The 12,954-nt window shown below is 35.4% G+C and overlaps 1 protein-coding gene across 1 annotated transcript in view; it reads left to right on the top strand.

Moving 5' to 3' along the window:
• Positions 1 to 12,954, top strand: part of LOC129519854 (phospholipid-transporting ATPase ABCA3-like) — a 194,675-nt gene that overhangs the window by 11,376 nt on the left and 170,345 nt on the right. The window contains exons 3-5 of the mRNA XM_055340686.1: positions 1,516 to 1,646; positions 4,426 to 4,579; positions 12,598 to 12,857. Coding sequence (XP_055196661.1) covers positions 1,516 to 1,646; positions 4,426 to 4,579; positions 12,598 to 12,857 — 545 coding nt within the window. The remainder of the gene's footprint in view (positions 1 to 1,515; positions 1,647 to 4,425; positions 4,580 to 12,597; positions 12,858 to 12,954) is intronic.

Raw genomic sequence — 12,954 nt, forward strand, 5'->3', positions numbered from 1 at the left:
TTTCTTTTGGCAAAAATAATGTTTCTACATGTATGCATGCATTTCTGGGTGTGTATGTGAGTTTGTGTGTCTCTGTATTTTCTCATATATTCCTTATTTTCTTATATAAGAGTGTATATATGTACTCTCTATATGTACTCTTATATATGTACTCTTCTATAGTTTGGTTTTTCTTTATAGTAATATAGTGGAATGAAACTCTCTCTTTTTTTTAAGTAGTCTCCTCACTCAGTGTGGAGCACATGCAGGGCTGGAACTCACAATTCTGAGATCCAGACCTGAGTTGAAATCAAGAATTGGACATTTAAACAACTGAGCCACCCAGATGCTCCGAAAGCACATCTTTTAATATACCTTATTATTCACCCATTCACCCATTGTGTTTCCATATAAATTTTAGAATTGGCTTGTAATTTTTTATAAAAATTGTTTGGATAATTACTAGACTTACATTGACTCTATATGTTAATTTTTACAGAAAAGACATCTTTACAGTATGGATCCTTGAACATACTATATAACTTTATTTTCGAAATTTCCATAACTAGTTATGTTTTCTTATGAAGAGACTATCAAAGACTTTCCTACCCTGTTTACATTGGAAATATTGTAATTCTTAAGAAAAAACTTGGGATGCCTGGGTGGCTCAATGGTTAAGCGTCTGCCTTCAGTACAGGGTGTGATCCTGGAGTCCCAGGATCCAGTCCCACCCACACTGGGTCCCTGCATGGACCCTGCCTCTCCCTCTGCCTATGTCTTTGCCTCTCTCTCTCTCTCTCTGTGTGTGTCTCATGAATAAATAAATAAAATTTAAAAAAGAAAAAACTTTATAGTTATTTAATTTACCTGTATGTGTGTGGTTGTGTGTGTGTCATTTTGTATGTTTTTAAAATTTCGTAGTTTAATTTGTGAATGAGAAAAGTAACTACTTTTATTCTATGACAATTGTTTTCTACAATTTATTCTACAATATTTTTTGAAATACACTTTATACAGAAATAATTTTGTCACTTATTTCCCCTCAAAATTAACTTTTTAAAAGATTTTTTATTTATTTACTCATAGAGACACACACACAGAGAGAGAGAATCAGAGGGAGAAGCAGGCTCCATGCAGAGAGCCTGACATGGGCCTCGATCCAGGGTCTCCAGGATCAGGCCCTGGGCTGCAGGCAGCGCTAAACCACTGAGCCACCGGGGCTGCCCTCCTCAAAATTTTTTAATCACTAGATTTCAAAACACAGTTGAAAAGTTCCCTCGTCCCAGTTTACTTTAATATACCTTAATGTATAGTTATTGTAATGATTATTGTTTCTAATATGTTCCAACTTCTATAAAATGCAAGAATTCTTGTGTACCCCAGATATAAATTAAGATTTGTAATGTCAATGTTTGAGTAATAATGTTTTAAAAAGTATAATGTTATGATAGGGTTATGGTATTCATGGTACAGATAGGGATAATCATTAGACATTCTGCGTTTATGTGATGACTTACTGAGATTTTCTCTCTACAGTTCGAGGATTTTCTTCAGAAGCAGAGTTTGAGAAGTATGTTGAGTTTGAAAAGAAGCCTGAGGTTCATATGCTGGCTGCTATTGTATTTGATCATGACTTCAAAAATAGACATGACAGTTTGCCACTTAAGGTAAGAAAGTTTTATCTAAAGACTTTATAATTATATGTTAGGTTTCAGAGATTTAATGAGATATAGGTAATCTCCTCATTTTATAAATGGGGAAAACTAATTTGCCCAAGTTCCTAACAACCAGTATATAATGGAACAGGGATTTTTATTTTATTTTAACACATGGTTTAATACCTGTGCTTTTAACTGTTACATTATACTGATATATAGCATGAGGAGAAAACTGTTATCTGCTGCCTGATTGCCTTATATTCAGAAAATAGAGTAACAGGAGCTTTAGTAAGGATGTTCCCTTAACACTCTCCCTGGCTAGGCAGATGCTTCCGGTCTTGCAAATGGTGAAGGAAATAAGAATATAGCTAGGTAAAAAAGAAGGGTAGCAATGCCTGTTATCTGTTTAAATACCTTCTGGAGTTTCAGATAGTGCATATCTATAATTAGATATTTAAACTTTTTAATGAGCTAACTTTAGCTCATTAAAGTAATTGCCATTTTAACTTGGTATCTGAAGTGAAGTTTTTTAACAAAGCTATTATTTTATGAAAGTTAAAGGCAAAACCAAAAACATCTCACTCACCCATGTCTGAATGTATTTTAGGCTGAAGTAGCTCCCTTTCCTGGGACTGTGAACTTTAGAAGGAGCTTTTCTGACTTTGTATTAGAACAATCCACCTGCTGCTTATTTTTGTTCTGGTGAATGCCTCCTTCCTACTTTTTTGTACTTTGTGTCATGTTTTAATATATATGTTTTATGTCTCCAAAGAGGTAATTGCTTTAACTTTCAGAATTCTTGATTATTACTGGTCGCATGTATGGAAACTTCTGTAACCCACCAGTAATAACTCATTTGGAGGTCCTTCAAATATTAAAGTTTGGCCTTTAAGAAGTAGAGTAGAGGTTCCAATATGAAAGACTTCTTTGTTTTGAGTGAATTACCTAGTTTCTCTTCTGAATCTCTAGTATCAGCTTTTAGGGTTTTCCAGGTTGTGTCCAAATTAGGAGAGATGTGGAGGAAGACTCTGATAACATCCCTTAAGGGGAGAAAATGGACAGTGTTTGAACTTGGTAACTTGGTGTATCTCTTTACCACATGTTAGAAATGAGCTTCTCAGGGTTGAGGGAAATGATGAACCTATAGTATCTATGCACAGAGCCAAATCCTACGTTTAGGATACAAGTGTTTAAAAAAAAAAAAAGGATACAAGTGTTTGCTAATGGAAGGAAGAAAGAAAAAGGAAGATCATTGGTCGGATAGTAGGTAGCCTTTCTTTCTATCCATCCTCTCCTCACTTTTCCCAGCTGTGCCTACTTGTACTAAATTACTGCCTCAAAAGTATATGCTGAATATGATGCAGGTTCATTGGTATATGTAGAGCCCCTGGCTTAAATTTCAGATAACTTTGGTGTAATACAGGCTTTGTTTTTGTTGATGACTCATTGTGTCTAGCATTTAGAATGGATACCTGACAAGATTCCCCACGTTATTTCCCCAGATGCCAGTCCTCTTTTTCCACAACTTATCAAACAAAATGTCTTATATGTTTTCTGAGTTGATGACCTCTCATGCCCATCCTACCCCTAAAACCAACTCTTTGGTAACTTAGCTGATTTTCCTGAGCAAGGCATATCTCTACCATAGATACCACAGTGATCTACTAAGAACACAAAAAAGATCATGTCACTATGGTTGTTTAAAAAAACTTCAGGAATTCTCCATGAAGGTCCTTTGTGTGGAATACATGGTCATCAGTGACCTGTTTACTGAATAGCTCTTCAGCCTTATGTTGCCTCTTCTCCCTTTGAACGTCATGCTAGCAATATTGAACCTGTAGTAGTTTGTACTGTGTGATCTCCTGCTTCTCTGCTTTTGATCATGTTATCCTCTTTCCTTTTGGTTCTGCCTATCTCTCATTTTTGGGGGTAACTCATTAATAATTTCTATAAAACTCTTGCTGTAGCTACCTATATAAAGTCTCCCCTTCTCTCTTTTCTGCTCCCTGAACACCTGGTCAGTTCCTTGAGGTAGAGAATTGTGTGTTAATAGTATTTAAGCATCCTGTAGCTATTTAAAATGTTTTTGAATAACTGGGTTATGTGAATGTTTGCCTAGACTCAGTGCACTTGCCTATTCCTTCTCATCCTCCTGACTTCTCTGTTCTGCCTCTACAGACCTTTGGCAACTGTAACCTCTTGCTTTGTCAGGCTACTCAGATATACTGTAACTTACCCTGAAATTGGCTTAGCTCTCTAGATATATCATTTTTTTTCATGTAATACTTAAAATATGCAACATTTTACACTTAAATTGTATTATCCCTACTTTTACTATGTCTGGGCTTTTCACTTTTCTGTTACTCACTTTTAGAAGAGAGAGATAATCTTTACCATAATTGACTAGCATAATAGGAAAGGAAATTAATAGAACTGTTTGAGATCTCACTGAGTTTGCAGGCCAGTTGTGGGTGTGGAAAAACACATTCATAATAAACAAGGTACCACTATATTGGTGTCTTTGTAACTCAGAGGCAAAATGCATGAAGATGATAAAGTAGAGATATAAATTTAATTGATTTCAAACTTTGTGATTATGGCACATGAGGCTTGCTGTTTGTCCCTTGTATTAGTGATACTGTCATTTCTTATCATTTAGAATCCTGAATTGCTCACTCCGTCCTCAAAACACAATTTTTAACTTTGCATTTTCTTTTCCTTTCAGTGCTCATACTTGCTTTTCAGTACTCATTGGTCAAACATGTTGTTTTCTATTTTTTTTCCCTAGGTAAAATATCATCTGCGTCTTGGTGCAGGTACTGAGAGACCTTCAGCTGTGCAAAGCTTCGTAAAAGATAATGGATGGAATACACATCTTCTCTTTCCAGACACACCTTCTCTAGGACCCAGGAACCCTTTTGAGGATGATGGGGGAAGTCCAGGTGAGCAGTCCTCCAGCATATTTAAATTATTATTTTGGTTGCAAGCTAGAAATCATATCAACATGTGTGAATTATTTTTTTCCAATGAGTGAGAAAGTTTATTCATTGTGGCAGTACATATCTAAAATTGAGTTTTTATTGTAAAAACAGGCATATAGAAAGCCTCATACCTTTGAAAAATATCTTTCTGTTACTGTAGATCATTTCCTTAACCTTATCAGTGGGTATCTTGCATTTATATAGCTGTAGTTAGTAAATGTTGGCTCTGTTGACTTAATAGACACATCTTCATATGCTAACATTGCCTGCGTATTTATGGTTCTAAATTATTATTATTTTTTAATTTAAATTTTGTTTAGTTAACATACAGTACAATATTGGTTTCTGGAATAGAATTCAGTAATTCATCAGTTACATACAACACACCGTGCTCATCACATCAAGTGCCTTCTTTAATACCCATCACCCATCTAGCCCATCGCCCACCCACCTTCCCTCTGTTTGTTCTCTGTCCTAAAGAGTCTCATATGGCTTGTTTCCCTTTCTTTTTTTTCCCCCTTACCATATGCTCATCTGTTTTCTTTCTTATATTCTGCGTATGAGTGAGATCATATGGTATTTATCTTTCTCTGACAGACTTATTTCATTTAGCATAATACACTCTAGCTTCATCCATGTCACTGCAAATGTCAAGATTTTATTCTTTTTGATGACTGTGAGTAATCCATTGTGTGTGTGTGTCTATTCATATATTTCTTTATCCATTTATCAGTCAGTGGACATTTGGGCTCTCTCCATAGTTTGGCTATTGTTGATAATGCTACTATAAACATTGGCCCGCATGTACCCTGTTGAATCTGTATTTTTGATCCTTTGGGTAAATACCTAGTAGTGCAGTTGCTGGATCATAGGTAATGCTATTTTTAACTTTTTAAGGAACCTCCAGATTGTTCTCCAGAGTGGCTGCTCCAGTTTGCATTCCCACCACAGTGCAAGAGGGTTCCCTTTTCTCCACATCCTTGCCAACACCTGTTGTTTCTTGGGTTGTTAATTTTAGCCCTCCTGACAGGCATGAAGTTGCATGTCATTATGGTTTTCAAGTGTATTTCTGTGATGCCTAGTGATATTGAGCATCTTTTCGTGTGTCTGTTAGCCATCTGGATTTTTCCTTTGGAAAAGTGTCCATTCATATCTGCCCATTTCTTGACTGGATTACTTGTGTTTTGGATGTTAAGTTTGGTAAGTTCTTAGTAGATTTTGGATACTAACTCTTTATTGATATGTCATTTGCAAATATCTTCTCCCATTCCATAGCCTGGCTTTTAGTTTTGTTGATTGTTTCCTTTGCTGTGCACAAGCTTTTTATCTTGATGAAGTCTTAGAAGTTCATTTTTGCTTTTGTTTCCTTTCCTCTAGAGACGTCTAATAAAAAGTTGCTATGGCTAAGGTCAAAGAAGTTTCTGCCCATGTTCTCTAGGATTTTGATGGTTTCCTGCTTCACATTGAAGTCTTTCATCCATTTGAATTTATTTTTGTGTATGGCATAAGAAAGTGGTCCAGTTTTATTCTTCTGCATGTGGCTGTCCAGTTTTCCCAACTACATTTATTGAAGAGACTGTATTTTTTCGATTGAATATTCTTTTTCTGCTTTGTTGGAGGAACTTGACCATATAGTTTTGGGTCTGTTTTGAGGTTCTCTGTTCTGTTTCATTGATCTATGTGTCTGTTTTTGTGCCAGCATTATACTGTCTTGATGACTACAGCTTTGTAATATTGCTTGAAATCTGGAATTGTGATACCTCCAGTTTTTTTCTTTTTCATAATTGCTTTGATTATTCAGAATCTTTTGTGGCTCCATAGAAATTTTAGGATTGTTTGTCTTAGCTCTGTGAAAAATGCTGGTAGTGTTTTGATAGGGATTGCATGAAACGTATAGATTGCTTTGGGTAGTGTAGACATTTTAACAATATGTGTTCTTCCAGTGCATGAGCGTGGGATCCTTTTCCATTTCTTTGTGTTCTCTTCAATTTCTTTCATAAGTGTTCTATAGTTTTCAGAGTATAGATCTTTTACTTTTTTAGTTAGATTTATTCCTAGATATCTTACTGTTTTTGGTACAATTGCAAATGGGATTAATTCCTTGATTTCTTTTTCTGCTGCTTTGCTGTTGTATAGAAGTGCAACAGACTTCTGCACATTGATTTCGTATCCTGCAACTTCGCTGAAATCATGTATGAATTCTAGTAATTTTTTGGTGGAGTCTTTTGGGTTTTCTACATAGAGTATCATGTTGTCTATAAATAGTGAAAGTTTGCCTTCTTCCTTGCCAGTTTGGATGCCTTTTATTTCTTTTTGTTGTCTGATTGCTGAGGCTAAGACTTACGGTACTATGTTAAATAGTAATGGTGAGAGTAGACATCCTTATCATGTGCCTGACCATAGAGTAAAGGCTCTCAGTGTTTCCCCATTGAGAATGATCTTAGCTGTGGCTCTTTCATATATGACCTTTATGATGTTAAGATATGTTCCATTTATCCCTACTTTGTTGAGGGTTTTTGTCAAAAAAAGATGCTTTTTTTTGCATCTATTAAGAGGATCATATGGTTCTTATCCTTTCTTTTATTAATATGGTGTATCATGTGAGCTAATGTTGAACCACTCTTGCAGCCCAGGAATAAATCCCACTTGATCATGGTGAATAATTCTCTTAATGTGCTTTTGAATTTGATTTCCTAGTATTTTATTGAGACATTTTGCATCCATATTCATCAGGGATATTTTCCTGTAATTCTCCTTTTTTTAAATTTTTATTTATTTATGATAGTCACAGAGAGAGAGAGAGAGAGGCAGAGACACAGGCAGAGGGAGAAGCAGGCTCCATGCACCGGGAGCCCGACGTGGGATTCGATCCCGGGTCTCCAGGATCGCGCCCTGGGCCAAAGGCAGGCGCCAAACCGCTGCGCCACCCAGGGATCCCTAATTCTCCTTTTTTAGTTGTATCTTTGTCTGGTTTTGGAATAAATGCTGGCCTCATAGATTGAGTTTGGAAATTTTCCTGCCCTTTCTACTTTTTGGAACAGTTTGGGGAGAATATTTATTAACTCTTCTTAAATGTTTGGTAGAATTCCTCCAGGAAAGCCATCTGGCCATAGACTTTTTGTTTGTTGGTAGATTTTTGATTATTTGATTTTTGATTCATTGATGCAGTTTCTTTGCTTGTTATGGGTCCATTCAAATTTTCTATTTCTTCCTGTTTCAGTTTTCGTAATTTGTAGATTTGAAGAAATTTGTTCATTTCTTCCTTGCTGAGTTTGGTGGCATATAATTTTTCATAGTATTCTGTTACAATTGTTTGTATTTCTTTGGTATTAGTTGTGATCTGTCTTCTTTCATTCATTCATGATTTTATCTCTTTGGGTCCTTTCTTTTATCTTTTTGATAAATCTGGCTATGTGTTCATCAATTTTATTAATTCTTTTGAAGAATTACTTCTTGGGATGCTTGGGTGGCTCAGTGATTTAGCATCTGCCTTTGGCTCAGGTCATGATCCCAGGGTGCTGGGATCAAGTCCTGCATCAGACTCCCCAAAGGGAGCCTGCTTCTCCCTCTGCCTATGTCTCTGCCTCTCTCTGTGTGTCTCCCATGAATAAATAAATAAGATCTTAAAAAAAGAATTATTTTTTTGAAGAACCAGCTCTTAGTTTCATTATCCTAAGGCTCTTAATTTTATTAATTTTTTGTTTCTATATCATTTATTTCTGCTCTAATCTTTATTATTTCCCTCTTTTGCTGGTTGTAGACTTTATTTGCTGTCTTTTTCTAGCTCCTTTAGGTGTTAGATTAGGTTGTGTATTTGAGACTTTTCTTGCTTCTTGAGTTAGGTTTATTGTAATATATTTCCCTTTAGGACTACCTTTGCTCCACCACAAAGGTTTTGGTTTGTTGTGTTTTCATTTTATTTGCTTTCATGTATTTTTTAAATTTCTTCCTTAATTTCCTGGCTAACCCATTCATTCTGTAGTAGGATGTTCTTTAACCTCCATGTATTTGTGGTCTTTCCAGTTTTTTCTTATGGTTGACTTCAAGTTTCATAGCATTGTGGTTAAATTATTCTTTTTGGTTGATGAATGAGTTTTACTTATGCAATGGTAATTTAAAATTCCTTTTTAATTGTATAAAGTACCTTGAAGGAAAAAATAAATGATAAGGGCTTTGAACTAACAAACAATCTTGAGAAGTTATCTTTAGGAAATCATTCAACAGCAGAAAAGAACTATGTGCAATTTAACTGTTAGCAACAAAAATTGGCAATAATCAAAACAGTGTATAATAAGTAATGGGTAAGAATATGAGGATATATTGGTTTGACAACTATTGTGTAGTCATTAAAAATAATCCTTACCAGGCCTAGTAAATAGAGAATCACATATATAGAATTGTAGCTATGAGAAGTATGTATGAAGTGGCACCTGAGTGGCTTAATGGTTGGGTGCCTGCCTTTGGCTCAGGTCATGAGCTCTGGGTCCTGGGATTGAGTCCTGCTTCAGGCTACCCCACAGGGAGTCTGTTTCTCTACCTATGTCTCTGCCTCTCTCTTTGTGTCTCTCATGAATGAATGAATGAATGGATGAATGAATGAATAAATCTTTAAAAAGAAAAAAGTATGTATGAATCTGTACAAATATTGGGATGGCTGTTCAAAAATGAAAATAGCTAAGTTACAGTTATGGGATTGGTTGTGTGTTGTTTTGTCATCTTATCAAAAACGTTTTGAATATTTTTCCAAGCAAAAGTTAAAAAGGAGTCTGGCCTCTCTTACAATTAATCTACAGCAACCGAAATGTAGTTTGTGAGAGTAAGTTCATTAAAAATATCTTTTCTTGGTATAAAAAGAGTAATTTAAAATCAGAAGAGTTGGTCGTATAAAAATAAAAATAAAAAAAAACTCCCCAACTATTGAGTGACACTGCATAGCAAATTAATATTTAAAAATTGATATGAGGGAACATTCTTTGATTAAAGTATGGTGACTGGGAGTTAGGTGACTTGATGTTTTTTTGTTCTGGCTATTAAACAGTAGCTTTATGATCCTAAACACTTTGGGTTAAGTTTATTCATCTGAGAAATGAACGTTTAGACTAGGTCACCCTTTAGGTCCCTTTCGACATGAAGATTCTATGTTAATTATTAGGACTTTAGCTGATTTAATCAGTTGAGGATAGGTGGTAGGAAAGAATATCAGAATTAGCTCAGTGAAATTTAAAAGTCAGACTTTTTTATTGTAATAAGAACACTTAACATGAAATATACCTTCTTAACTTTTTAAGTGCCCGATACATTATTAATTACAGCCATGTTGTGCAACAGATCTCAAACATTTAATGTTGCAAATCTGAAATGCTACCCAATAAACAATTCCTAATTTTTCCTTTCCTCCAGCCTCTGGAAACCAAGATTCTACTTGGTGTTTCTGTCAAATGCCCAATATAAGTGTAATCACACATTACTTGTCTTATTGTGCATAATGTCCTCAGGGTGCATCCATGTTGTAGCATATGACAGAATTTCTATCTTTTTAAAGGTTGAATGATATTCCACTGTATGTATACACCACATTTTGTTTATCCATTCATCTATGGAGGGACATAAGTTACTTTCTCCTCTTGGCTATTGTGAATAATGCTGCAGTGAACATGAGTGCAAATTATCTCTCTGAGATTCTTTCTTCAGTTCTTTTGGATATATGCCAAGAAGTGGGATTGCTGGATCATATGGTGGTTATTTTTAGTATTTTGAGGAATCCTCTATACTGTGTACCGTTTTGTATTCCTACCAACAGAGTACAAGGTTCCAATTTCTTTAAATCCTCACTTGTTTTCTGTTTTTTTGTTTTGTTTTGTTTTGTTTTGTTACGCTATCCCAACAGTTGCACACTGATAGCTCATTGTGATTTGGATATGCATTTCCCTGATGATTAGTGACGTTGAATGTTTTTTTCATATGTTTTTTTGACCATTTGGGTGTTTTCTTTGGAGAAATGTCTATTCAAGTCATTTGCCCATTTTTTAATAGGCTTATTTTTGTTGTTGAGTTAGAGGAATTCTTTATATATTCTTTTTTAAGATATATTTATTTAATTTTAATTTTTTAAAATATTTTTTATTTGAGAGAGAGAGAGTGAAAGCGTGAGTATGCAAGTGAATACAAGCAGGGAGAGAGGCAGAAGGAGATGGAGAAAGAGACTCCCTTTTGAGCTAGGAGCCCAACAAGGGCTTCAGTCCCAGGACCCTAAGATCATGACCTGAGCTGAAGGCAGATGCTTAACTGAGCCACCCAGGTGCTCCAAGATTTATTTATTTATTTGAGAGTGAGAGAAAGAGTGTGTGTGAGAGGGGGGAGGGGCAGAAAGAGAGAACCCTCAAGTAGATTCCCCCCTTTATGCAGAGTCCCTCATGGAGCTGGATCCTAGGACCCCAAGATCATGACCTGAACCAAAATCAACAGTCTGATGCCTAACCAACTGAGCCACCCAAGTGTGCCCTCTTTATATATTCTGGATATTAACCTTATATCAGTTATATGGTTTGTGAATAATTCCTCCCATTCCATAGGTTGCCTTTTCACTCTATTGTTTCCTTTGCTGTGTAGAAGCTTTTAAGTTTGAAGTTATCTCATTTGTCTATTTTCTGCTTTTGTTACCTATGCTTTTGGTGTCATATCCAGGAGATCATTGACAAATTTAATGTCATGAAGCTGGGTTTTTTTTTTTTAGATTTTATTTATTCATGAGAGACAGAGATACAGGCTCCTTGCAGGGAGCCCAGTGTGAGACTCAATCTCAGGATCACACCCTGGGCCAAAGGCAGATGCCCAACCACTGAGCCACCCAGGCCATCTCTGTCATGAAGCTTTTGCCTTATATGTTTTCTTCTAGAGTTTTGTAGTTTCAGGTGTTATATTTAGGTCTTTAATCTCTTTTGATTTAACTTTTGCATGCAGTATACGGTAAGAATCCAACTCCATTCTTTTGCACGTAGATATCCAGTTTATCCAACACCATTTGTTTTGAAGAGAGTATCCTTTCTTCTGGTGGCCTTGTCAAAGGTCATTTGACCGTATATGTGAGAATTTATTTCTGGGCTATCTGTTCTGTTCTGTTGGTCTTTATGTCTGTCTTTATGCTGCTACTGTACCATACTCTTTTGATCACTGTAATTTTGCATTATATTTGAAATCAGGAAGTGTAAGGCCTCCAGCTCACAAGAGCAGGTGCTCTCTTTGCTCAAGATTGTTTTGGCTCTTTGAGATTCTTTCAATTTCAATTGGATTTTAGGATGTTTTTTTTTTCTCTTTCTGCAAAACTGTGATTAGAATTTTAAAAAGTTTTAATTTAAATTTCAGTTTGTTAACATGCAGTGTAATGTTAGTTTTGGGTGTACAATTTAGTGATTCAACACTTCATACATACACCTGGTGGTCATCACAAGGATTTTGATAGAGGTTGCGTTGAATCTGTAGAGTATTCTGGATAGTATGGATATTTTAACAACAGTAAGCCTTCCAGTCCAGGAACAAGGAATGTCTTTCTATTTACTTGTACCATCTTTAATTTCTTTCAGCAGTGTTTTATAGTTTTCAGAGTATAAGTCTTTCACTTCCTTGGTTAAGTTCATTCCTATGTATTTTATTCTTTTTGATGCTAATATAAATGGGATTGCATCACATTCTGTTTTGAGTATCACTTCTATTTATGTTTGGTATGCCTAATATTGAATTCTCATTTATTTTGTCTTATAAAATTACATAAAGCAACTATACCATTTTCAAGTAATATTTTAATTTTGGGAAGGAAGTTAATATGACTCCATGTTATTTATTATCTGTGTCCCAAATCACTATAGGTTTTGGGAAATTGTTTTGTTCTTTGAGTTAAAAGCTTTGAATTACCCAAATTGCTGCCTTTGTTTGCCTGGCTGTTTCTTGGTATACTGAATTTGACAATTTGTTTTCTCATTTAGGGTACATCAGAGAAGGGTTCCTGATTTTGCAGCATGCCGTAGATCAGGCCATCATGATGTACCATAACGGCAGACGTATAGAAACTATATTTGGTGATTTCTCCATTCTCATTAGGAGGTTTACATACCCTGCTTATTACAAGGATGATTTTTTGTGGCTTTTTCTAAGTCTCTTCCCTTTGGTAGTTATACTTGTATTTTCTCTAACTGAACTTACCCTCATCAGGACCATTGTTTCAGAAAAGGAAAAGAGATTAAAGGTAACTTCATTTTCTTTGTAGCATTTTGGGCCTGTGGAATAGATTTGTGTTTTATACATTTGGCATTAGTGATTAGTTATACTGCAATAGCAATATA

This window comes from Nyctereutes procyonoides, unplaced genomic scaffold, assembly GCF_905146905.1.
Source record: "Nyctereutes procyonoides isolate TBG_1078 unplaced genomic scaffold, NYPRO_anot_genome, whole genome shotgun sequence".
NCBI classification, from domain to species: Eukaryota; Metazoa; Chordata; class Mammalia; order Carnivora; family Canidae; genus Nyctereutes; species Nyctereutes procyonoides.